The sequence below is a fragment of the Aethalodelphis obliquidens genome, unplaced genomic scaffold, assembly GCF_003676395.1.
Source record: "Aethalodelphis obliquidens isolate GAN/ISIS:26980383/991018 unplaced genomic scaffold, ASM367639v1 scaffold59, whole genome shotgun sequence".
Lineage (NCBI taxonomy): Eukaryota > Metazoa > Chordata > Mammalia > Artiodactyla > Delphinidae > Aethalodelphis > Aethalodelphis obliquidens.
In genome coordinates this window covers 10,854,877-10,880,865 of record NW_020838003.1, presented here as the reverse complement: position 1 = coordinate 10,880,865, position 25,989 = coordinate 10,854,877, and the positions used below count along the sequence as shown (strand labels likewise).

General features: G+C 39.2%; 3 protein-coding genes across 15 annotated transcripts in view; 2 read left to right on the top strand and 1 right to left on the bottom strand.

Annotated features, from left to right (window-relative positions):
* The first annotated feature begins 292 nt into the window (after positions 1-292).
* Positions 293-22,985, top strand: ABRAXAS1 (abraxas 1, BRCA1 A complex subunit). 4 transcript variants are annotated; one of them, XR_003428854.1, is made up of 10 exons: positions 295-442; positions 2,536-2,626; positions 6,872-6,908; positions 10,635-10,701; positions 12,655-12,848; positions 13,775-13,894; positions 14,881-14,965; positions 17,598-17,712; positions 18,091-18,624; positions 22,938-22,985. XR_003428854.1 is itself a non-coding variant. In XM_027087577.1 (9 exons), the coding sequence occupies exons 1-9, from the start codon at positions 356-358 to the stop codon at positions 18,525-18,527; spliced, it is 1,233 nt and encodes a 410-aa protein (XP_026943378.1). In that variant the 5' UTR covers positions 295-355; the 3' UTR covers positions 18,528-20,127. The 4 variants fall into 4 exon arrangements, 3 of the variants coding, with proteins under 3 accessions (XP_026943379.1, XP_026943378.1, XP_026943380.1); XM_027087577.1 differs by lacking the exon at positions 22,938-22,985 and having other exon boundaries at positions 18,091-20,127; XM_027087578.1 differs by lacking the exons at positions 13,775-13,894; positions 22,938-22,985 and having other exon boundaries at positions 293-442; positions 18,091-20,127.
* On the bottom strand, positions 20,429-25,589 carry MRPS18C (mitochondrial ribosomal protein S18C). 4 transcript variants are annotated; one of them, XM_027087581.1, is made up of 6 exons: positions 25,124-25,577; positions 24,332-24,363; positions 22,341-22,424; positions 21,237-21,294; positions 20,636-20,695; positions 20,429-20,552 (listed from the first exon to the last, which is right to left on the bottom strand). In XM_027087581.1, exons 1-6 carry the CDS (start codon positions 25,221-25,223, stop codon positions 20,476-20,478), a joined length of 411 nt encoding a protein of 136 aa, XP_026943382.1. In that variant the 5' UTR covers positions 25,224-25,577; the 3' UTR covers positions 20,429-20,475. The 4 variants fall into 4 exon arrangements, with proteins under 4 accessions (XP_026943382.1, XP_026943381.1, XP_026943384.1 ...); XM_027087580.1 differs by having other exon boundaries at positions 24,311-24,363; positions 25,124-25,502; XM_027087583.1 differs by lacking the exon at positions 21,237-21,294 and having other exon boundaries at positions 20,447-20,552; positions 25,124-25,589.
* Positions 25,590-25,612: 23 nt separating this feature from the next.
* The window catches only part of HELQ (helicase, POLQ like), a 40,618-nt gene continuing 40,241 nt past the window's right edge, over positions 25,613-25,989 (top strand). For all 7 annotated transcript variants that reach the window (XR_003428853.1, XM_027087570.1, XM_027087569.1 and 4 more), the window contains exon 1: positions 25,613-25,836. Coding sequence is in view for 6 of the 7 variants with exons in the window: in XM_027087570.1 (XP_026943371.1) it covers positions 25,645-25,836 (192 nt within the window). In the remaining variant the exon portion in view is untranslated. The remainder of the gene's footprint in view (positions 25,837-25,989) is intronic.

Below are 25,989 nucleotides of genomic sequence, written 5' to 3'. Positions count from 1 at the left end.
TCTGTCAGAAGTGTTCATTTATTCCACTTTTGCACATATGCCAGGGTCCCTCAGTAGCAGCTAGCCACCAAAAGTGCTGTCCGTGGCCTGGCGCTGGGCAGAGGTGCCCAACACCGAGAGGGACGAACCACAGCCCTCGTCAGAGCTCCCAGCTCCGCACCAGAGAGCCCCAGCGACTCGCCACCAACCCCACCCCTCGGGGGAGCGAGCCGCGGCCAATGCGCCGGCGCACATCCCGCCTCCTCGCTCGGCCCCGCCTCGCCGCCTCGCCGACGCGCTGCCGAGGACCCCGCCCGGTGCGGCCCGCGCCAAGCCCTGTCAGCTCGAGCAGCGCGGGGGCGGCGGCGGCGGAAGCATGGAGGGTGAGAGCACGTCGGCGGTGCTCTCTGGCTTTGTGCTGGGCGCGCTCGTCTTCCAGCACCTCAACACCGACTCGGACACGGTGAGCCGAGGATCGGGGCGGGCTCTGGCGTCACCTCAGAAAAGGACCCGCGCGCGCGCGCGGGCGCGCGCGCGCGGGCGCCGTCCCGGCCGCCGCTGCCCGGGTCCCGCACGCGGGCTCCCGACGCCGCCGCCGCGCCGGCTCTGTGCAGTCGGGGCTGCCTTCTCCCGCTCCCGGGCGGCCCCGGAGGTGCCTCCGGTGGTGAGCCTTTTCCAGAGTTAGCCCTCCCTCTCGCAACCAGTGTTTATTTCCGCGCCCTGCTCGGAGTGTCTCGCACACCTTCATTTCTCTTTTTCAGTAGTCCCCCTTTTCTGGTTCATTTTGGTTGTGAAGAAATAGAAGGTTCACATAGCGCTCTCCCGCTACCGCTCGCTGGGAAGGTTGCCGGTTAACTTTCTCCTAACTACCAACAGCGGTTTTCGCAAAGAACTCAATTTTCCCCTTCAGAGCAGCTACTGTGCACGTTTCTTGAAATGGAAGACTTGTAAAGGAATGAGAAATGATGCATCCAGTGGCTATTTTGGGGGGAATCTTAGTAGATGAAGAAGATTAATTTCGTATATTGGATAGCTGACTTTTGTTTGCATTGGTATCAAATTTATTAGCTTGTAAGGCCTGAGCTAGTTCCTTGTCGGATACTTTCGGTTGTAATTTAAACATTTAAGTTTATCCTGAAATATTAGATATTTAAATGCTTATTTCACACTTTCGCCTAGGTTCAAAACCTCTAGGTGAAGTAGTTTTTTTTTAAAAAAATACAGTACCTATTTTTAAAAACTTTCATTTTTATGAAATTAAAAAACACTGTAAAACTTTGAGTCTGAGAAGTAGTGTCCTAGAGTAAGTGTGTAGTAACTTGCTAATACGGTTTAGAGAATATCATACTGAATAAAACCTAGTGATTTCTGCTAAATTTTGTGCCCTTCACTTTATAATAAAGGCTTGCCTTATCCAAAATAGTTTTTTGGCGTAGTCCTAATAAGGCTGGAATTGCTATCTTTCATGTATGCAATTTTAAATACGCTTGTAGATTAACACGTAGCAAAGAGCAAATATATGATGATTTAAAATGTGTGTGGCTGTAGAAATTACTGTGGAATACCTTAGTGTAAACACAACCAGAGTGGGACTGTAAGTCCTCTGTAGCTTAAAGGATTAGCACTTGCAAAGTACCGTAGTGTTAGAGAGGACTCTGTTCCTTAGATCTTTTTCCTAAAGTCCTTAAAAGGTGTGGTTTGATGGAGAGCTGTACTTGCATTGTCTCTTTTCCAGGGGTTTGTATAGAACGCTAGAGAGTAGAGTTCTGTACTGTTCCCCTTTGATTCCAGCAAAGACTCACATTGTGGAAACATTACTTTTGTGTTTTTCTTTTAATGAAAAAAAAAACATTTCTTAAAGCATTTTTAACTAAAGAAGTTATAAAGACTGTAAAAAATTCATTGTCAAGCTCATTGGGTTTCTAAATGTGCCAAGAGAAATAAGTGAATTCTCTGAAACTCAAAGAGATCACTGCTATGGTGGCAAAATGCCTGCATTTTAAAAAGAACCGGGGCTCACAGCTCCTCTTTTATACAGCAGACTCTAATATTGAATTACAGGTCTTTGATATTGTGCACATGCTTAATCTAAAAGCCCATCCTGTGTCATTTCATAGCTCAGGAGCCTCCACTGACTCCCAGAAGCATGTGCCATTAATCCAGACTCCTTGGCCAGTCATTCAGGATGGTCCATTATTGGTGCTGTTCATAGCAACCTAAGATTTCGTTACAGATGGGAGGCTTCTATTCTCAGGCTAACTGCTCTACTCCTTGTTCCTTGAACATTGTGTTCTCATTTCTGCCTTTAAGCCTTTTATACTTCCAAGAGTGCTAAAGTCACAGTGGTATTTACAATCTCTTCTACTCGTGTTTTTTAACCTGGTTATGTTGCCCAGGTAAACTGGAATGCACCTAGTCTTTCTTTTGTGTGTGCTCCAGCTGGTAACACACGCTTGTACGTGTTGTAAAATTCTTGGGAAATACTGGTTAGTCAAGTGACTGAACTTGGAAATTCTATCCGTGTATTCCATATACTGCTTATTTTTATCCTTATAGGAAGGTTTTCTCCTTGGGGAAGTGAAAGGTGAAGCGAAGAACAACATAACTGATTCTCAAATGGATGATTTTGAAGTTATTTATACAATTGGTGAGTCACTTATTTCTGTGTCTTCTATTTTGATAGTTTATGCTGAAAGGGGTCAGTACAAGTTACTTTTTAAATTATTAAGAAATAGATATCAGGACTTCCCTGGGTCCAGCGTTAAGACTCTGCGCTTCCACTGCAGGGGGTGCGGGTTCCATCCCTGGTCAGGGAACTAAGGATCCCACGTGCCGCGTGGTGCGGCCAAAAACTAAAACAAACAAAGAAACAAAAACACCAGAAATAGGTATGAATTTTTAAAATCAAATTTTTAATTTTATTTATTTATTTATTTTTGGCTGCATTGGGTCTTCGTGGCTGCGTGTGGGCTTTCTCTAGTTGCAGCCAGCAGGGGCTACTCTTCGTTGGTGTGCATGGCCCTCTCATTGCAGTGGCTTCTCTTGTTGTGGAGCACGGGCTCTAGGCGCGCCGGCTTCAGTAGCTGTGGCACGTGGGCTTAGTTGCTCTGCGGCACTTGGGATCTTCCCGGACCAGGGCTCGAACCCATGTCCCCTGCATTGGCAGACGGATTCTTAACCATTGCGCCACAAGGGAAGTCCCAGAAATCAAATTTTAAAGGAATATATTGCACTCATTTCTCAGTTAAAGTTATGGCTATGCCCTAGTCTAAAGCAAGAAACAATATGAGACATAGGAAGCAGATTAAGATTACTGGGGGGAAAGAAGGATGAAATAGCTCCTGTGTATATGTGAGTGGCAGAAAGGTGATCCAGCAAAAGAACCAATAATAAGCAAGGCCAAGAAAAAAGATAAAACAGGTTCAACAGAAATGTAAAATGCTGCAGAAAAGTTGGAAGATGAGAACTGAAAAAACTCAGTGATTAAATAATTGGAAACCTTACATAATTTCAGAAGTGTAATGGGGAAAAAGCCAGACTGCAGAGGGTTTGAGAAGTGGGTGGTGAAGCAACTGCAGCTGGTGGCAGCTGTTCTTTCAGAGAAAAAGGGAAACGGAGCTTTAAAATACATAGGGAGTTTTCTGATTCTCTAACATATGCATTTTTTTTCTAAGCATATATATATATATATTTTTAAAACAAAATTGGTGGTATACTTTATAAAAAATTTGGTGTCATGATCAATTTCTCATAGTAAATAATCCTCTAAATATTATTTCTTATAACTGCATTCTATTCTCTATGGTCTTACTCTTATGACTGTATGTGATTTTAGTTGTCCTTTAAATAAATAAATTATAATCAGAGTTTCCAGTTTTTCATTTATCATAAATTATACTACAGGGAACATTTTGGTACATAAATATTCTACACCTATTATAGGTATATTTCTGGAAATGGTGTTACAGTGTCAAAGGGTGTGAACATTTTTAAGGTTCTTGATCTGTATTAGCAAATTGCTTTCCAGAAAGATTATATCAGTTTATACTCATACTGTACTTTTTGTTTGCTACTTTAAAAAGGTAAAAATTGAAGTATATATGTAAATTTAGTACATATGTATAAAGTAAACATATAAATTTAAACTCACCCATTAAAGTCACCTCTGTGGCAATGACTTGGTTTCATGAGTATTTTTTCACTCATTAATACTACACATAATACACACATATAAATGTATGTGTATTTTTATATTCTAAGTGGGATCATACTATATACATGTATAAATATCTCCAAGATATCGTTAGTGCAGAGTAGTATGAATGTGTATAGTTTGTCATTCTTTCTGATGTCTTCGTATTCCCGTTGTATGAATGTACCACAACGTACTTAACCAGCTATGGATGACTTTTTATTTTTTTATTAATACAAAACAATGTAACAATGCACATTTTATGGTGCATATATCTTTGTGCCTTTGAGTATATCTGAAAGCGAAATTCCTAGAGGTAGGCCATTACCTTTTGGAAGAGTCATGTCATCTTAGACTCCTCTACAATATGTGAAAGTACCAGGGTCCCCCTACCCTTATCACCATTGGGTATTATCAAATCTTTTAATCTTTGCCAACTTGATAAGTGAAGAAAAAAAAATTTTAATTTGCATTTCTTTTTTTTTGAAGTATAGTTGATTTACAGTATTATATTAGTTTCAAGTATACAGCATAGTGATTCAATATCTTTATAGATTATACTTCATTTAAAGTTATAAAATATTGACTATATTCCCTGTGCTGTACAATATATCCTTGTAGCTTATTTCCTTTATGTATAGTAGTTTGTACCTTTTAATCCCCTGCCCCATCTTGCCCCTCCCCCTTTCTAATTTGCATTTTTAAATTACAAATGAGGTTATGTGTTTGACTTTTGGGGAGACCTTTTTATTTGAAAAGAACACACCTGTTCCATGCTTTGACTATATTTCTGCTAGGCTGTTTTGCTTTTTCTTATTGATTTGTAATGCTATATCATAACTTAAGGAAATTGGCCTTTTGTCATGTGTTACACATGTTTATATTGTTTATAATTTTATTTTCTTAATGTTTTTCTTTCTGTTCACACGAGCGTAAAAAGCAAGCCCTTAGGAAGTCTTTTTTCCCTAATTGTAATTGGTGTGCTGCCCAAAGTATCTGACATATTTTAGGAGTTTAAATAAGCAACCATTTATCGAGCAACTCCACTGTGCTAGGAGCAGTGCTAAGCTTCAAGGTATCTGGCAAGTGCTGTAGTTGCACTCAAGTATTTGCTTAAATTATTTTAAAATGTTGGATTACTTTAAAACAGGTGGCAAGATCTACAAATTACTACATTGCTTTGGTTAATGAGATTTTCATCATTTTATTATACTGTGCCTTATCTACACCAGATTATGTTTGGCCGGTTATCAGTTACAGACTGTTTCTGTTCAGAGAGATTTATCTGAGGGTAACATATGTTTGCTGGAAGGAAAATATCTGAAGAGGATGATAACTTTTCCATTTTTTTAATAGGCTGAATTACTTTTATAGTAGTATATATATATATATATATAGTAGTATAATACCAATAACTTTATATACATATCAAGTTATTGAAATGGTGACTTCATGTAGTTTTCTCCTTAAAGATAGCCTTTGCATGTACAAAGATGCAAAGATGTCTGCATTCTTCAGATGTTTACTTGAAAAGATTCTTCAACAGCAGTTTGATATTGGGTTTCCTCACCTAGATGAAGATTCACAGATTCTCCATAATCAAACTGATGTCTTTGATTTAGGTGACAAATGAAATTGCTAGTACTCTGGGTAGGATCTCCCCAAGGAAGAGAACATCATAGTCACAGGAATTATCTGAAATAGGTGATTACTGCTAGAGTGATCCTGTAAATGGTATCTGACAAAATTTGATTGTTGACACAGGGACACATAAAGATGGGCTGCCTAGAAGAATATGTATTGTCTTGATGACTTTCTGTGTGAATGTCTCACTCCTTTCACTGTTCCCTACTGAATCTTTTTTTTTTTGCAATACGCGGGCCTCTCACTGTTGTGGCCTCTCCCGTCGCAGAGCACAGGCTCCGGACGTGCAGGCTCAGTGGCCATGGCTCATGGGCCCAGCCGCTCCGCGGCATGTGGGATCTTCCCGGACCGGGGCACGAACCTGCGTCCCCTGCATTGGCAGGCGGACTTTCAACCACTGCGCCACCAGGGAAGCCGTCCCTACTGAATCTTGAGGGATCTGAAAGTTTGGGATGATAGAGGAAACATTATATTCATCTTGATACTTTCATGATTTGTAATGATGTCTTGTGATAGAATTTAATCTGTTTGCACAGCACCTGCAGCAACCAGAAGTTAGATGTATTTAGATGTATTATTTCTATTGACAGGAGAATAAAACTCACCTCTTCAGAGATGTTGGACTTTTTTTCTTTAGTCTACAATTAACATTGACATATCCTTTATGAAAGAACCAGTTGGAATAACAAAAGAATTCCTTTAGCAGCTGTTTTTTATCAGTTGGGTAAAATTACAGCATCACAATTTCAGAACTCAATGACTATAGCAAGTGTGACTTAATCTTTTGTGTGGCCATTACTAAACCTATTTAGAAGGAGTATAGCATTCTATTAGTAGTTATGAGTGAGGTTCAGGGTTTGAATTTTGCCTCCACCAACTTAATCTCTCTGCCTGTTACCTCATCTTTAAAGTGGAAGGAGTAATAACATCTGTCTCGTAGGTTTGTTGTGAGGAATAAACGAGATAATGGTAAAGTACATCCTGGCATGAAGTGCTCAATATATGTTATTCAAATGATACTTAATGTAATCATAACTAAAAATTCTTTTTTTCCAGACATTCAGAAGTACGTTTCATGCTATCAGCTTTTTAGGTGAGTAGTAAGAGCAAGTAAATGATCCATTGTGAAAATTATTCTCTGCAAGTGAATTTTTGAAACTAACAAAGTATCTTAGTTATACCTGGTGGTACAGATTAAAATGTAAAGACTCTTTTTAAGTACCTGAAATTCACCTGTTCATTTCAACCCTAATAGTTCTTTCTCTGTATTTATCTGCTTCCTTTAGCTGGTCTTCACTGCCTCTCCCAGGTACCAGTTTACCTTGAGGATTGCTTTTCCTTCTCCCACCCAGTCACTTCATCGCATATTATAAACTCAGCAACACGTTCTCATACATTAACAGCAGCCCTTTTTTCTTTTTATTCCAGTTTATTTTATCATCTGTTTCTTCACTTATATTTTTTAATGTTATCTTTTGTCTATTAACTGGTTAGGTTCTTTATCTAACCCGCTTCCTATTACTTTTCCAGGGTGGAAACTTGTACTCATAGTCCTACAGATAGTAGTAGTACTCTTAGCCCTGATAGGCTATGATATTGTTAAAAACTTTTAATTGAGGTATTTACATAGAAAAGTATATAAATCAATGATGTTTCATAAAGCAAACAACTGTAACCATAAACAACACGGTGTAGTTTTGGTGAAATAGCTTTATGATTTATATAAACCATACATGAAAAATCAGCATTACTGTCTTACAGTCACACTGTATGTACCATTTCTAAGGTTGTGTAAGAGTTGCCATGGAACATAGTGTTAAGGTGAGAAACACCATTGGTAGGTGTGACAGAAGGCTTAGTGTGGTCTTAAACTGCTGTACCAGAAAGGGGCACAGCTCCTATATTGCCTAATAGACAATGCGTATAAAAAATATCTTTTGAATGAGGGACTCTTGGTGGAGACTCATAAATAGTACTTTCTTGAGGGACTCTGGGCCAGCAATGGATTAAGGAGGGAAAGTAAAAAAAAAAAAAGGTGATTCAATACCTTCTGGCAACTACCTTAAATAATTAGACCAACTTAATATGAGTCTTAGAGCCGAGGAAGCCATCTGATCCAGTGATGAGAAACCCATACCTAGGCCTTTTATTTATTTATTTATTTATTTATTTATTTATTGGCTGCGTTGGGTCTTCGTTGCTGCACATGGGCTTTCTCTAGTTGCGGTGAGTGGGGGCTACTCTTCATTGTAGTGCGTGAGCTTCTCACTGCAGCAGCTTCTCTTGTTGCAGAGCACGGGCTCTAGGCACACGGGCTTCAGTAGTTGTGGCACATGGGCTCAGTAGTTGTGGTGAGCGGCCTCTAGGGCACACAGGCTCAGTAGTTGTGGCACGCAGGCTTCAGCAGTTGTGGCTCGCGGGCTCTAGAACGCAGGCTCAGTAGTGTGGCACACGGGCTTAGTTGCTCCACGGCATGTGGGATCTTCCCGGACCAGGGATCGAACCTGTGTCCCCTGCACTGGCAGGTGGATTCTTAACTACTGCACTGCTGAGGGAAGTCCCTCAGCCTTTTAGCTTTACAAAATTAGGGGATGGGGGGAAGAACTGGTTAGTGGTAGGGTAAAATTAGTAGAATCCGGATTTCTTGAGCTCTAATCCAACAGCATACTATGCTGTTTCTTTTTGTTTTAAATCAGGGGTCCCCAACCCCTGGGCCCTGGACTGGTACCGGTGTGCGGTGGGTGAGTGAACAGAGCTTCATCTGCCGCTCCCCATCGCTCGCATTACCACCTGAACCATCACCCCCCACCCCCATCCATGGAAAAACCATCTTCCACGAAACCCGTCCCTGGTGCCAAAAAGGTTGGGGGCAACTCTTTTAAATGATGTAGATGGAACATGTTAAAAACAAAGTCTTCTGATACCATACTTCATGGAATCCGAGCTGGATAAGCTTTAATAACCAGGTTTATGTTTCTGATACAGAGGGTGGCAGAGTACAGCCCCATGGCCTGTTTTTATATGGACCTCTATGAATAGTTAATATATTTTTTAAGAGTTAAAAAAAAAAAAGAACAATGGAGGAATATGTAACAGAGACTGTCCAGCAAAGCCTAAGGTATTTACTATCTGGCCCTTTATAGAAAAAGTTTGTCAATCCTGCTCTGATACATTGGTTGCAAAGTTTGCCATTGAAATACACTGTTTCCCTTATCTCAGAAATCTAGGGGGAATTTGGAAAACAGCCCATTGAAGCCTAAAACTTAAAGTCACTTTAAAAAAATTGCGCAGTTTAACATGAATTCTACTGTACAGTATATCTATTTCTACAAAAAAAAAAACTGCCCCCCTTCCCAGAAGCTTCACATAAAAATCAATGCTTGCACAGAAGACGTACACTTTTATCCTGTTGTTTTATATACCCTGGTGTATTGCATTATGTCCCAGTTTGAGGAGCTCAGGAGTGGACCATCCTAGAGAAACACAGGAATAAACTCTTGTATTTAGATTTTTCATGTTGGAATAAATAGGTAAGATGGAAGGATCTGTTCGATGAGCTGAATTATCCCCCTTTGGTAGGTGGAACACTTTGTAAGTTAAAAAGAAAAAATATATTGCCTATTAGGATATGTTTTTTCCAGTTTTATGTAACTAAATTTTTTCAGTGTGTAGATTAGAATTACCAGTAAAAACCTATTATAATGAATAGTATTTGTCAGAGATTTTGCATAATAGATATTACATCATAGAAAAGAATATTGTTGATCTTGATGAATGTTAAAAAAGAGAATATTATTTGTAATCCCTGGAGGGGAAAGAAAGCTGAAAGTAAATGCTTTAGAATCTTTTAGAATTATTTTTCAATTCTCCCTAAATCTTTGACATTCCAACTACAGAACAGAAGTCACTAAACTAAACCAATACCTATCCTCCACCCCCCCACCCCCCCAAAACAAAAAAAACCCAACTCCTAAAGCACTTCTCTTAATTTAAGAATAGCTTTTGGAGGGCTTCCCTGGTGGAGCAGTGGTTGAGAATCCGCCTGCCAATGCAGGGGACACGGGTTCGAGCCCTGGTCCGGGAAGATCCCACATGCCACGGAGCAGCTAAGCCCATGAGCCACAACTACTGAGCCTGCGCTCTAGAGCCCACGAACCACAAGTACTGAGCCCACATGCCACAGCTACTGAAGCCCACGCGCCTAGAGCCCATGCTCCACAACAAGAGAAGCCACCGCAATGAGAAGCCTGCGCACTGCAACGAAGAGTAGCCCCCATTCGCCGCAACTAGAGAAAGACCGCGTGCAGCAATGAAGACTCAATGCAGCCAGAAACAATAAATAAAATCATAGAATAAATTTATAAAAGAAAAGGATAGCTTTTGGAATTAGCAATGAATAAATTGTCTTTATGGTATTGTGCTGCTTCATTACTCACATTACATTCTTTTGTATGTATCATTATTGTAAAAAAAGTTTTAATGAATAAATTGTGAACTAGCTATGTGAACTTAACAAATACCTGTATTTAATGGAGAGTTTGTTTTTTACGTTAAAAAAAAAGTGTTACACAAACTTATCCTTTAAAGTTCCTCCACTCCTTTTCCTTTTTCATTGCTTATGGACCGCATATTTCTAGCACTTTAAGTCTGTTAATTTGAGAACTTTCTCTCCTATTTAATTTAGAACTTCATCTAACAGGCAATAAGTATATGGATTTTGGTTGGGTAGTTAGGCTAGGAGTAACTACAATTAAAAGTGCTAATAAAATCATTCATATTTTTAGCTTATTTGAAATGCCTTTAATTTTGGCTTTTACAGCTTTTATAATTCTTCTGGTGAAGTAAATGAGCGAGCGCTGAAGAAAATATTATCAAGTGTCAAAAAGGTATTCCCTGATTTACCTTTCTTTTTTTCGTATTGTATGTATTATTTTCAGCTCGTAAAAACATGTAATACTTTGACAGAACTTTAAAGCAGCATTTGTCTTCACAATGTCCTATGTAAAGCAGGTGAGGAAAGGCTTGTTCTTTCCAGAAACTCAAAGGGGTTTCCCTGAAAGCAAAGCTAGTCATTAAAAATCTTCATCTTGTTCTCATCCTCTTGACTACTCTGATTTACATTGATCTCACGTACTCTAGGACTTAATCCATTGCTGTTCTTTTACTTAGCTACAAGTTACTATTTTTCCTAGTGCAGGGATGATTTCCTATACAGCACCTAATCTGGATCCTCTGTAGCCCACTTGGTGTTCAGTTAAAACTTGCTGAATGATCAAAATAGTTTTTTTTTCCCAAATACATTTTTTCTTGGTACTTTTTTCCTCTTAAAACGTTTTGAGGGACTTCCCTGGTGGCGCAGTGGTTAAGAATCTGCCTGCCAATGCAGGGGACACAGGTTCGAGCCCTGGCCCAGGAAGATCCCACATGCCGCAGGGCAACTAAGCCCATGCGCCACAACCACTGAGCCTGCGCTGTAGAGCCCGTGAGCCACAACTACTGAGCCCGTGTGCTGCAACTACTAAAGCCCACGTGCCTAGAGCCCGTGCTCTGCAACAAGAGAAGCCACTGCAATGAGAAGCCCGCGCACCCTAACGAAGAGTAGCCCCCGCTTGCCGCAACTAGAGAAAGCCCACGCACAGCAACAAAAACCCAATGCAGCCAAAGATAAATAAAAAATACTAACAACACATTTGTTTAGCGTGTTATAGTTTACAAAACCCTTTAATATGATCTTAATCTTGGAACCAGCTCTGTGGGGTAGGTGATAACATTCCCATATAAATTTCAATTAAAAGCTATTGGGTTCAGTTTACTTACTTAGCAAACCAAGTATCCATACAGGAAGTTAACTAGTTTTCATTGGTGTTTTCTTCATTTAAATTTTGACTAAGGGTTAAAAATGTTAAGACAGTAAATGCCATTAAGAGAAACTAGAGGAAGTTAAGAATTTATTTTCTTTAATCTGTATTGAATAAAATTGTAGCCTGGTAAGTAAATGGAAAGTAATTTAACTGCAAGTCAGTTTGCATGCTTTATAAAAGGTAAAGTGTATTCTTAAGTGTACGTTTTGTTTAATATAGGCCCCAAATCTTGGTAAATATTAAGAAAGCCATTTTTTTTAATTTTTAAAAAAATTTTATTATTTATTTATTTTTGGCTGTTTGGGTCTTCATCGCTGCGCGGGGGCTTTCTCTAGTTGATGCGAGCAGAGGCTACCCTTCATTGCAGTGCGCAGGCTTCTCATTGCGGTGGCTTCTCTTGTTGAGGAGCGTGGGCTCTAGGTGCGTAGGCTTCGGTGTTTGTGGCACGTGGGCTCAGTAGTTGTGGCTCCCGGGCTCTAGAGCACAGGCTCAGTAGTTGTGGTGCACGGGCTTAGCTGCTCCGCGGCATGTGGGATCTTCCCGGACCAGGGCTCGAACCCGTCCCCTGCATTTGCACTGGCAGGCAGATTCCCAACCACTGCACCACCAGGGAAGTCCCAAGAAAGCCATTTCTTAAAAAGTTTATTTATTTATTTTATTATTATTATTTTTTTTGCGGTACGCGGGCCTCTCACTGTTGTGGCCTCTCCCATTGCGGAGCACAGGCTCTGGACGTGCAGGCTTAGCGGCCATGGCTCACGGGCCCAGCCGCTCCGCGGCATGTGGGATCTTCCCGGACCGGGGCACAAACCCGTGTCCCCTGCTTTGCAGGCGGACTCTCAACCACTGCGCCACTAGGGAAGCCCAAGAAAGTCACTTTTAAGGTTTCCAGTTTTACTGCTTGATTATGACAGTAAGATACATAATAACTGTAACCATTAAGGTATTCGCCTGATGTTTTTCTATATTTTCTTTCAGGATGTGGTTGGTTGGTATAAATTCCGACGTCATTCAGACCAGATCATGACATTCAGAGAGAGACTGCTTCACAAAAACTTACAGCAGCATCTTTCAAGCCAGGAACTTGTTTTTCTGTTATTAACACCGAGTATAATAACAGAAAGCTGCTCTACTCATCGGCTGGAGCATGCCTTATACAAACCTCAGAAAGGGTAAATGTTGGCCAGTCACTGGCTGTTTTCAGCTAACAGAAAAATGTACTCAGTATTTTTATTGTACTTTTTATGGCTTACCAACTATTTTCGTATATTGTTGCATTAGATTGTCACAATAACCCTTTTTAGCCTTTCTTACCATCGGTTCTTTATATGGGAGAATGAAGGTCAGATAAGGAAATTAGAAGCCCAGTATGGAATGATGACTTGTGTTTCTGGCACTGAGGATTTGCTCTTATTTACCATAAGGTGGAAAAAATATGCATGCTTTAGGTATTGGTTGCTAAGGAATATAATGTAGAACTGAAGCCTGCATACCTGAGCAGCTTTTCTCTAACCTCTGCCAGGAAGCAGGGTGGTTCTTGAGGATCCACCAAAATGAGTTAATAGGACTCCCCACAGGTTATATAGACAACATTTTCATGGAGTATGAGAATGAAGTTAAAAGAGTACCAAGGGGGCTTCCCTGGTGGCACAGTGGTTGAGAGTCTGCCTGCCGATGCAGGGGACACGGGTTCGTGCCCCGGTCCAGGAAGATCCCACATGCCGTGGAGCGGCTGGGCCACAACAGTGAGAGGCCCACGTACAGCAAAAAAAAAAAAAAAAAAAAGAGTACCAAGGAAGAGTAGTTTTATCATTCACGAAAGATAGGATGAATCGCAACAATACTGCCTTTATTTTTACATGTGGTGATCAGTTAAAATAACCATTAAAGTATTTTTTCACAGTTATCTTACACTATGCACATTTCACAGTTTTTAAAAGCTATTTGCCTCAAGTCAGTAAATTGTGTCATGGATAAGTAGTAAGGAATGGGGTTTTGTTTTTTAATCTTGTAGGGGAAAGGTAGTCTATATACTAATAAGTAGATGCTAATCTTTCACTTTATTTTAAATTTATTTTTAAAAATTTTATTTCTTCAGGCTTTTTCATAGGATACCTTTAGTGGTGGCCAATTTGGGCATGTCTGAACAACTGGGTTATAAAACTGTATCTGATTCCTGTATGTCCACTGGTTTTAGTCGAGCAGTAAAAACACACAGGTGAGATTCCTCAACTGCTTCCCCACTAAACTTAACTCCTATTCATTTTTTGAAGTTAATTTTTTTTATTACACAAGAATAAAAATGAAAGGAAAACTGACTAATGACATTACTCAAGTAAACCAGACTTTTAATTTCTCAGTATTTCCTTCTAGCACCTGTCCATTTATAAAATACAAAAGAGAGGGGCATTGTTGTATAGCCTACATATTTTAACATATTTATTCTAAAAATAAGGAGCTAGCCTCAAAATAGTAATTTTCTAAGGCAGCAGTTCAGATTAAAGGCAAGAAATTAGATTGGATATGAAATAAAGACAAAAAATGAGGCTTTAGCCAAGACTTACTCATACTGTAGACTGCTGAGCTATAACTTTTTTGTGGGCAATAAGGGAATAATTAATGTCAGAAATAACAACACTGGTACTACAGGATACTTACTAAGTGTAAACTTTATGAGAATAATGGACTAGATTTCATTTATTTTTGTGTTCCCACAGTGCTTAACAGTGTCTTATAGAAATTGAATACCACATTTCATTGATACTAAGACACAGTTTTACATTTATCTCAAATTGGGATTTTTACAAAACATGCCTTAGAATTGTTTTTCTTTTTTCTTCGTGGTATATAAAATAATGTTGCCTCTTTCAATCAATGATGACTTAAACTCAGTAAAATAATTGACTGATCCTATTGCCAAGAAAGAACCACCCCCCCTTCAGTCTTTATCTGTTTTCATTGAACCTCTTTTCTGAGTCCTGGAAATAGTACTTAGGAGGCTAAAAAGTTTGCTGAGGTGAAGATAGATAACTAGGTTTTCTGGTTGGTTTTACTTATTCTGTAAATAAGTAGGTTGACAAAATCATGGTCCCTACAAAGCCAGTAAAAAGAATCATCTGTTGTTCCTCAACTACAAATAAATTTTTCATTGTATCATTAAATGAGTTCTGTACATTTGCCTGAGGAAATGATAATATTTTACAGCTCTAAATTTTTTAAAGAAGATGGATCTTTAAAGGAGGTACATAAGATAAATGAACTGTATGCTTCTTTACAAGAGGAATTAAAGGTAAGTTAAAAAAACATTTAAAGATCACCTATAGAGTTCATATCACATTGCTCACTGAATATATGTTTATGGATAACCTGACAGTTGATTAGACATAAATTTTTTATTAGTTTAGCTTCAGTAACAAAGGCCTCCATCTTGGTGGGCTACGAAAACAAAAGTTTTGTCTCACTCACATTATATCTTGGCTGCAGCTCTGCTCCTGTTCTAAATTTCATGTTCATTCTAGGATCCAGCCCATCTGTGGGACATGCTCTTCTCATGACAAAGGGAAAAGAGCAGGAAAGCTGGTGTAAATTCACAACAGCTCTTAGAATTTCTGGTCAGAGCTGGCCTGTCACTTCCACTCACATTTCATTGGCCAGAGGATGTCATGGCAATAGGCAGGGAGATATAACCCTTTTACAGGATAAAAAAGGGAGCAAATATTTGGGAACAAAAAAGTCTACAACAGTACTAAGTTCTACCTCATTGTGTCCATTCAGGTCCCTTGAGGGGAGGGAGCAGGAGTGGCAGGGAGACTTGCAATGTAAGTTTGACACCTGAGGAAGGAGACAGGGAAAGGAGAATGATTGGGTAGGAAGAGCTTTAGACTGCAAGGCCTGAAAAATTTCAGCCAGGCTGATGGAGAGTCTTTGAGCAAAGGCATCCTACAGGAATAGAATTATACTGATATCCTCACTGTGCTCAGTCGGTGGCTAAAAGCAACCTAGGGGAAGCATGACCTAAGCACAAGCACAGTAGTGGACCCAAAAAGATGGCACCTGGAACTGTCAGTCAACTCTGCTTCCTGCAAATGGAGATCTGAGTAGTATATTCCATGGCCACCATACTCACCAATAGAGCACACTAAGAGAAATGGGGTTAATGCATTTTACACACTGATAATATTGCACATTGTTTTTTAATATAATACAGGAATTTTAGAAAATAGGAAAACATCCAGAATCCTACCATTGTAACTTAACTCTTTGCACTTTCCAATTTTCTCCAGTTTCCCCCTAATGTATACATGCTTTTACATTGTTGACAGTGATGGGGACATAGAAATTTGTGTCATGATTTTTATTTGATGTACAATTAAACACTTTCCACATTTTAGTTCTTTTTAATAGCAGTATATTTCTTAGAGCAGTATATTAGAACTCTAATGTGAAAAGTACCAACTTGGGGACTTTCCTGGTGGCACAGTGGTTAAGAATCTGACTGCCAGTGCAGGGGACATGGGTTCGAGTCCTGGTCCAGGAAGATCCCACATGCCGCAGAGCAGATAAGCCTGTGAACCACAACTACTGAGCCTGCGCTCTAGAGCCCGCGAGCCAAAACTAGTTCGCCTGCGTGTCACAACTACTGAAGCCTGCGCACCTAGAGCCCGTGCTCTGCAACAAAGAGTAGCCCCTGCTCGCTGCAACTAGAGAAAGCCTGCACGCAGTAATGAAGACCCAACGCAGCCAAAAATAAATAAATTAACTTAAAAAAAAAAGTACCAACTTGGGCTAAATTAGGGAATGTAGGGGTATGTGAGAGGAACTGTGGGCAGAAGGCCACTGAGCTCTAGGAAGGAACTGGAACCAGGAGCTTGAATGCCATCAGAACTTTAACTCCTGGGAGTTCCCTGGTGGTGGTTAGGATTTGGCGCTTTCACTGCCATGGCCAGGGTTCAATCCCTGGTCAGGGAACTGAGATCCCACAAGCCACACTGAGTGGCCAAAAAACAAACAAACAAAAAAACTAACTCTCTCCCTTTGTGTCTGCCTGTTTATTTCCTTCATAGTATTTACAGACCTTGCTGTTTATTCACCCACTGGCTGACCAAAGAGCTAACCTATAGCTTCTGCATTTAATCTCTTCTATTCAAGAGATTAGGATTTGCCAATTGGCTATTGTAATTATCTCTGCTTGGGTCAGCTAGGGTGAAAGTTGGTGAAAGGGTTACTGGTGAACTCTTACGGCAGGATGAACAAGTTCATGAGAAATAGGCTGGGCAGATGTTCCATGAAGTATCCACTAAAACTGGCTCTAACAACCCATTACACTATAATTGGAAATTAGTTACTTCTGATTTGACACTATTCTAAGAAACATCATGTTATATAAATTTTTGTTACTGATCCAAGATATATTCCCAAAATGAAATCACTGAGTCAAAGGGTATTTATTAGTACTTAAAAACTGATGACACATAAGGCCATTCTGCTTTTCAAAAGTAGTTTTACGGGAATTAAAATCTTCAGTAGTTTTCTTTTGTAATAGTGAAAGTCACTTTGTTATTGGCAGTTTCTTAAATGTTTGCAATAAGTATGCATCTCAAAATAGTACAGTGTTTTTTGTTTTGAAGCAGTTAAATATTTTTGTTTTTTATTTCTGTGTATTATCTAGGAAATAACTTGAATGATAAAACTTTGTATAAATAGGAAGTTAATACATCTGGAAAGCATTTTGTAACCTATGAAGCACCATACAAATGCTTGTTGGTGAGTTCCTCCAGAAAATAGCAAAATAAAATAAAATTTTTATAAAGGAAAATATTTGATGTTATACACCATGAAGGATTTTATATTATTTGTGAACGTAGATTGTAGTATTACAATTTGGAACTTTATCTATGCTGTTAAATTACTTTATTTTCCAGAGTACATGCAGTAAAGTAGAACACAGTGAGAGAGCAGTAGAGAAACTACTAAAGGATATAAACAGATTAAAACGAGAAATTAAAAAAAGAAAGCAAGCACAGATTCAAGCAACACGTAAGTAAAAAGTTCACATATCACTACTTTCTGTGCTTTGAAGAAAAATTCTCACTGATTGGAATTATGGATGAGCTGCTTGCACTAACTGATCAATTTGTTCACTTTAGGATTAAAAATAACTTTCATTAATACTCTTAAATCCCATTGAACAGAGAACATGGTACTACTATAGATATACTACCTTGATTTTAAAAAATATAACAACTTTAATTTTCTCTGAGGATATTGTAGCATATAAATTTGGGATTATCATTTCTCTTAATTTAGATAATTCAATATGATTCTTTAAAGTCTCTGACTTTACTAACAAATAGATAACTATAAAACCTTTGTAGTATAAATACTGTATGTTGAAATATTTGTTTGTTTCTTTAGGAGAGAAGAATGTCCAGAAAGACCCTCAGGAGAACATTTTTCTTTGTCAAGCTTTACAGACCTTTTTTCCCGATTGTGAATTTCTTCATTCATGTGTTATCTCCTTGAAAAATAGACATATTTCTAAAAGTAGCTGTAATACCAACCACCATCTCAATGTGGTAGACAACCTGACCCTAATGGTGGAATATACTGACATTCCTGAAGCTAGTCCAGCTGGTAGTGCGCTGCAAATGATTAAGCGTAAAGCTTCAGGTACAGATGGTGGATGGCAATTCAAGAAGTCACGGCTGTTAGAGATACAGAACCAACCATCTAAAACAGATTCTGATAGTAGTAACCAAGAAAAGGCATCCACAGTGAGCAGCCCAGAAACAGATGAAGAGATTGAGAAGATGAACGGTTCTGGTGAATACCCACAGTCTCCTACCTTTTGATTCTTTTAGGCCGAAAGGAGATTTTTCATCAGAAGAAGGGTAAAGCCAAACATGCCTATTGTTTTTACTATGTTCAGCTCTTTGCAATAACACATAGGTAAGTTCTAGTTCATTTATTTTATAAAGTACTTTAAATTGAGTCAGTTCAGAATTTGAGTACAGAACAAAGCCTGGTAATGCAATGTTTGGGATCAGCAGTTGGTTAGTTAGGTGAAAAGGCCAGTTAAGTGGGACTCAAATGATACATAAATAAGGTGTCTATCAGAGATTTCACTTTAACATAAAGCAGAAGTGTACATTCGTCAAACTTTTGTTGCAGGGCCAGGAACTTTTTTACGAATGTGTTGGAGTTCCTATATAAATCAAACCCGTTACTTACCCTATATAATCCCCAATTTTAGTTTCTTTAAAGAAATTTGCAAAGCAACCTAAGTACAAAATGCTACTAGGTTTTTTCATTTTCCATTCCCAATCTTATTTGTCCTAAGCACACCTAATTTGACAACTATTTTTTTTAAAAAGCTAGTTATCTTTATCAAGTCTTCTCAGAGCCTTTACTTGGTTTTCACTGCAACTGAAACTTTATTTTTAATGCTCATATTCATCACTACAAAATACAACTGATAAGGTCTGGGAACAAAATAGATGACTCTTGGTAATGTAGAACTCAACAGGTTAAGAGTCATGGGCTTCCGTGTGATTTTTAAGGAGGATGTAAAGCCCCTGTTTAATCCAGTGAGTTGGTTAAGTGGAGGTTGGTTAAGAGAGCTTTTACTGTTTGTTTTTTCTATTTATCCTTTCCATAACAGAATTTCCCATAAAGCATACACATCACATGACGCCTTCATGCTTTACTCACTGGGTGAAATGCTGAACCCACATGTTGACCACTGCTCTTCCATCACTTATTTCCTAAATGATAGAGCAAATTCATAGCTAGTATCAAAAACTATCATCTTTTATCTATGTGTTAACATGCATTAGTTACCATGGGGTGTTTATGAAGCCCACATAATACCAGGGATGATTTGTGCAAATAATGAGTTGCTGTTGGGATTGCTTTACTAGTTACATAAGAAGCACAGGGCAGGAGAGGAAATGGGGTTCATTCTGAACCCTAATGTTAAAATAATTAAGTTTGATGTCCCAACTTTCAGGGTACTAAATGAAAAGGAGGAAAAGAATCCTTGTAGGACATTTTTTCTCAGTTATTCTCCATCTTTTGGCGATCAGTTTGTATCACTGGAGTAAGAGAAGATGATACAACAGATTGCCTATGGATCGGTTTATTTACAGGACACTACCAGTTCATGATAGACTAGTCCAGGAGTAAGTGTTAGGTCCTGTGACAGACAGCACCACTGTTCATCCCCACATAACATCTCTACAGAGGGAAGACCCATAGTCCTAGCCAGGCATAATTATTTACGTGTTAGAAAATCTTCCTTAGCAATTTCAAATCCACACCCTATCATGTGGAATTTGTACATTATATAAGCATTCCACTTTCCCGCACCCATATCCCTACAATACTATTTACAACACAGAATCTGGGCCTAAAGTAAAATCCCAATACACGTCATCCCTTCCATGTTTAACATCTCATTATCAGTGGTATGCTGTATGAGCTATTTGGGGGCCAGATATAAGTGAAAATCCCATAGTACCTTTTTTTAATTCATATGTATGTAAAATATAACAAGTATTAACATTTTAAATAATCTGATTTACTTAATGAACATTCTGATATGGAGAGGAAACTTCACACTTGAAACACTTTTTCCTCATATAATTTCAAATTATTAAGAATTAAAAACATAATACTTTATAGTTTGATAAGATTTAGCCTATCAGTTCTCTACTCAAAGGTTATTAAATCTTACAGTTTGAGCCAGTATTAATACCACACAACTATAAAATAAATTTATTGATGATAACTTTATAGAATTTATTCCCTGTATTTGATGTTACAAACTTTAGGGTCTTTGAGATATGCAGGATCCTTGTATGTAACTGGCATAAACCCTGTAAAGAGATAATGAAAGTTCTTCACAAAAGATAATGAGCAAAATTTGGTTAGCATAATTCAGTTTTTCAGATGCTCTTACCCATTATTTGAGCTCTCTTAATTGCTTTTGTGATTTCTTTTTGTTTCTTCCCACAAAGACCTATAAAAGAAATTGCTTTCTTATTCGTAAAAAATGCCAGTAATCAAAATGCATAACAAATGTCTATGTCATGGAAGGATTGGAAAACCTGTAAACAGCCAGATAGTAACTATCTTAGGCTTTGTGGGCCATACAGTCTCTATCATCATTACTCAATTCTGCTGTTGTAGCTCAGACACTATGGAAACTAAGCTATCTACAAAAACAAGTGGCAGATCCGATTCGGCCTATAGGCAACAGGCCCCTGGTTTAAATAATAGCCTGGGGATGATTATAGTATACTCCCAAACAGCAAAGCAATTTTTTTTAAGCCCAAGTTTTCTACATATTGTCAGCCTATAGTTAACTGAGTATAAGAAGACATGCAAAATAATTATCCTTTGGCCTAAGAAGAGGCTTTCTCAAACTAGCCATAGTAACTGGTGTCATAGTAATTTGTAGCACTATTTGAAAATCTGCCAGTTTCCTTAAATAACAGAAGTAGCTTTATATAAGTTCTTACCTACATTTAAGTTGCTATAATATATAGAAAACAAAATACCTGTTATGTGCCTTCCATAAATGCATCCAGTAAATGGAGAAATAAACTGGGATAAAAGCTGTTTTGAGTTATATTTGAAAAGGAAAAAAATTTACATTAATATACTTGTTATTCAATCTTGAATGGTAAATTAAAAAAAAACCTTATGCCACACCTTCAAGTTATGTAAAGGTTTATTAATACATTTCAGACAAACTTCAAAAATATGAATAAAAACACTGAATTATGTTCATTCTATTAATAGGTCATCTTTTTAAATAACTAAAGTAATCACTAAAGTTGACATCTCTTATCCAGTGTGTCAAAAAGTCTATACAACGGATTAATGAGCGTATTCTTTCAGTGCTAAAGCTGTTCTCTTGACTTTTCCACAGATAACTTTTCTCAAATACTGTTGCTTTTATAACAAGGTACAAAACACTTCATCTATCATGATAGGCTATCACATAATATCAGACTACAATGAGGTCTTCAAGATGCACAGGTACATCAGGCCGTTTGCTGTTATTTAGGTTTTATTAATTTAAATTCTTTAGCACTTTCTATGTACCAGGCATCATTCTAGGCACTATGCATAATCCTAATACGTTGCATTTTAAAATTCCTTGGCTTTTCTCCCACCAAGGCAGCTATCACTTTATACTACTGTCAGTATACTTAGCTCCAGCACCATTCTCTCCCCTAAATTTGCCACTTTTAATTTGCTGAGTGCTCGACAACAGATAAAATTACATTTGAAATAGCGATATTGGTGGTGAGGTACAGAGATCAACTTCACCAGAGGAGCTTTTCCCAAACTACTGAACTCCACCAACTGAGAATCACTGCCACAGCGAGCTACTGTAAAGACATTTTGGGCAAAGAAAAAAGAGGAATGCTAAGCTGAATTAACAGTAAATGAGGGACAGCCAAGGGGCTCTTATTTGAATAAAAGAGATGCCTTGTATCAATACGTAGAAGTATAACGAGATGAAATTATGAAGTCGCTAAAACAGTCACCCTACACAAAGCCTGTTATAAAAACTGACTTGCTTCTCTATTGTATTAATAAAGGAGCCAAAATCCCAAAATCAAGTATCATAGTGAAGTAAAACCAGATCTCACCTGTACATTCTTATAATCTACACGTTTTCCACACAAGATACATTTTTTCAGAGGCTCCTTATAAGGATTTTCCATTGGAACAGGCTAAAGGAAAAAAATATATGATAATATAGTTTGTATTAACTTTGAATCGAAAAAACTTAAAATCTTAGGTTACCACATTTAAATCTCTCCAAGGGATTAGTTGTACCTTTTTACTGTGAAAGAGAATACAACAGCTAGGCTTGTAAAGGAAAAATCGAGTATTTCAGAAAAAGATTCACTATTTTAAAGGTTTCAGTGTACTCAAACATATTTTGTGCAAGTGTCTTGTTTAAGTTTGGCTAAGGAGGAATTAAGTCATGGAGGAGGATTCTGGGATAAAATACAATCTTTGGAGAAAAAAGGGCTTATGGGAGGGGGAAAAAAAATTCAAATCTTCGATAAATGATTCTCTCCTCAAATGCTTTGTCCAGACTGTAGGTGACTAAAAACTCTCAGATTTAAATCAAGAAAAACTTAAGCACAACAGATACCATATGCAATTCTTAAATTACAATCCCTAAATCCATCCCCATATTTCTTCAGATGTTTTATCACTATTTCTCTTGTAAAAAGACAATGCAGGACTTCCCTGGTGGCACAGTGGTTAAGAATCCGCCTGCCAATGCAGGGGACACGGATTCGAGCCCTGGTCCAGGAAAGAGCCCACATGCCGTGGAGCAACTACCCCGTGCGCCACAACTACTGAGCCTGCGAGCCACAACTACTGAGCCCGTGTGCCCATGCTCCGCAACAAGAGAAGCCACCGCAATGAGAAGCCCGCACACCGCAACAAAGAGTAGACCCCGCTTGCAGCAACTACAGAAAGCCTGCGTGCAACAACAAAAAAAGCCAACGCAGCCAAAAATAATAAATAAATTAAGATAAAAAAAGACAAGGCTTAGCGTAATACTATCAGGTTCTTTGACTACAATTTTATGGCCCCAGACTGTTTTGTAAGTTTCTGTCAGCATTTTTCGTTTTTCTTTGTTCACTACTGCCTCTAATGCTTCTATCACAAAGGCCTCCCTCCTAAAATCAGTTTAGGTGTCTCCAGTATAGATTCTTAATGTAGAAATGGCTATGGAAGTCCCTGAACCGCTGTAGTTGTATGCCAATTTTCAAATAAATGGGACTGTGTGCCTTTTTCTGGGAGAGCCCATAGCTTTCATTAGTCTTAGTGGGTTTAATGACCTAAAGAGGAGCTCTAGTAATTTCCTTTACTCTCTTGACTATGGTGTGAATTAGATGACCGAGATGGACGCTCAGAGGGACTAGAGGGGTTCTTCTGTTTTTTTCCAACTCCTCAAATGTTCTTAATCCAATTTACATTCAGCTTACCTGTAATGACTGTGTTCCTTCTCTACACTGTGCAAAGTGCTTTATATGGTCTGATTAGTGTCAAATTATCTTTGCATGTAGCAAGAAAACCTATACTGCCCAAGCCCAATGATAGTACTTGAAACCCATAAAAATACATCTACAGTTTAGAAGAGACTGTACTTAATGTCCTGGTATAAAACTTTAATTTTGATCCCGCATTGATTAAAGCAGCCGCCACCCAGCCAAAGTGATGAATAGGAGGAAGACAGAATTGAATTTGAAATGAGGAAGAGAGCCAAGGTATATGTAAACTTTGTACAATCCCTTTGTTAGGTTTTCTGCAATTACTGCATGCACCAAAACTACCTTTTTAAATTCCCAAAGCACATATCTAGGAAGCAAAATATGGTGTTACAGAAGCCATGCTTCTTGCTGGGAATCTAGGGATTCTCTTACTTCAAAATTCACTTAAGTAACTACTCAATAAATTATAATTTTCCAACACAGACTAATGATTATCATCTTAATTGTTTTTGTCCTTCAGCTGAACTCTATTCAAATAGCAAAGACATAAGACTTGGTCGTATTTGCAAATGCTTTATTACAAGTAAGAAAAAAATTCTTACCAGGTCCTCATTGCTGGTTACCTGTTTATATTGTGAACAACTTCTCCACAGCACTGCAATTAAACAGAAACAGCAACGAACTAATTATTTTTGTTAGCTGAGCAGCTAAGGAAAGATTTTGCTTCTGTGGAGGCGAGATGAATTAAGGGACCTAACAGAAAAGAAAGGTTTTATGTTCATTATACTAACAAGGTTAAATGAAGGTTAAAAGTCTTCAGATTTGAGGCAGAGTTAGACTTAGGATAAATGTGCTTTCTGGGGCTTTGGGAAAAGGGCATATATATCTCCACCCATATAACCTCCCTGTTCCGGAAATTTATATTCCCTTCTCTCCATGGGAAGAGACAGATTTTAATGCAAACTGAAAGGCATTGTCATACCAAAGGAAAGTGAAAAGATTTTTACAGACAAGCACAAAGTAGATAAAAGTGCAGAAATGATAGATTCCAGGGCCCATGTCACAATTTCGCCCAGATCTGGGCCCTCAGACATCTGGAATTTGCTGCTAGGTGACTGAAAATGCTCCTTCCTTACCAAGTCTACCCGAAGATCTTGGGCAAGTCCCTGCCTCTTTTTAAGAATCACCCCATCACTCTCCTCGTACGTTTAAAAAAAAAAAAGTACTGGGCTATATTTCACGCCCTCTTCGGCTTTAAAATACTAGTCACGGCCACTACAGATTCCCATTTACCTTGGAGAAAACTGCCTAGACACCGGAGTCCTTTAGCTAACAGTGACGACTCCACCGACCTAATTAGGGCTAAGCCAAACGGCTGCAATGCTATAAAGGAACCTAGGATATGGAGACTTTACCTGCATGAGCCCCAGAATCTGTGAGGCAGACAGCAGCCGTTACGAAGTGCTTTAACGCTCTCCTTCCTAGCCCACTGCAAAGGGCTACCATAGCTGCCATGGTTCGTTGCTCCTCCTCTTCCTTTCCTTTTTCCAAATCGTCTGGACAAGCCACTTCCGGTATGCTTCCCCTGTTAGCCCAAGCACTCGGTTCAAAGGTTCCGAAGGCAAGCGCTGGGAATCCAAGGAAAGAGCAGGTGGGGATTTCTATACACCTGCGCAGTACCTTCCCGTTCGCCTCCTCTCCCTCTTGCCGCGCCGCAAGATTGGACGAAGAGAGGGCGGGCTCCTACGTCTGTGCTTCCGCTTCCGGTCCCAAAGCCCTGACAATTGGTTTGTGATCCTTCCCAAAGGTGGATGGAAAGGCGAGCGCAGTTTCCGCCTGTTGCTACCCTCCCCCTGTTGCTGCGCGCACCCCTTCACTGAGGTTTGGCAGCTGGGTCACGCAGAACGACATCCGGGCAGGGCCCCCAGCCCCTGCCATGGATGAAGGTTGTTCCCGCATCCGCCGGCGGGTGTCGGTCCGCAAAAGGAACCGTCGTAGCTTGGAGAGCGTTTTTGCCGCCCTCACCGCGGCCGAGCTTAAGCCCGGCGATGAGGAGAAGGAGGACGAGGACGAGGAGACGGTGGCTGGGAGCCGGCGGCGAAAAACCATGGACGTGCAGCCGGTCGAGGTACAGCCCCGTCACCTCTCAAATTCCCCTGAGTTCCACGTTCCATTTCCTACCTGTGGGTTGATGATACAAAGCCAGGTCTCCCACTGCGCATGCTCACTGAAAGAGGCGCGGGAGACCAGCTGAAGAAGGCGTGGTTGGAACGCCAAGAAG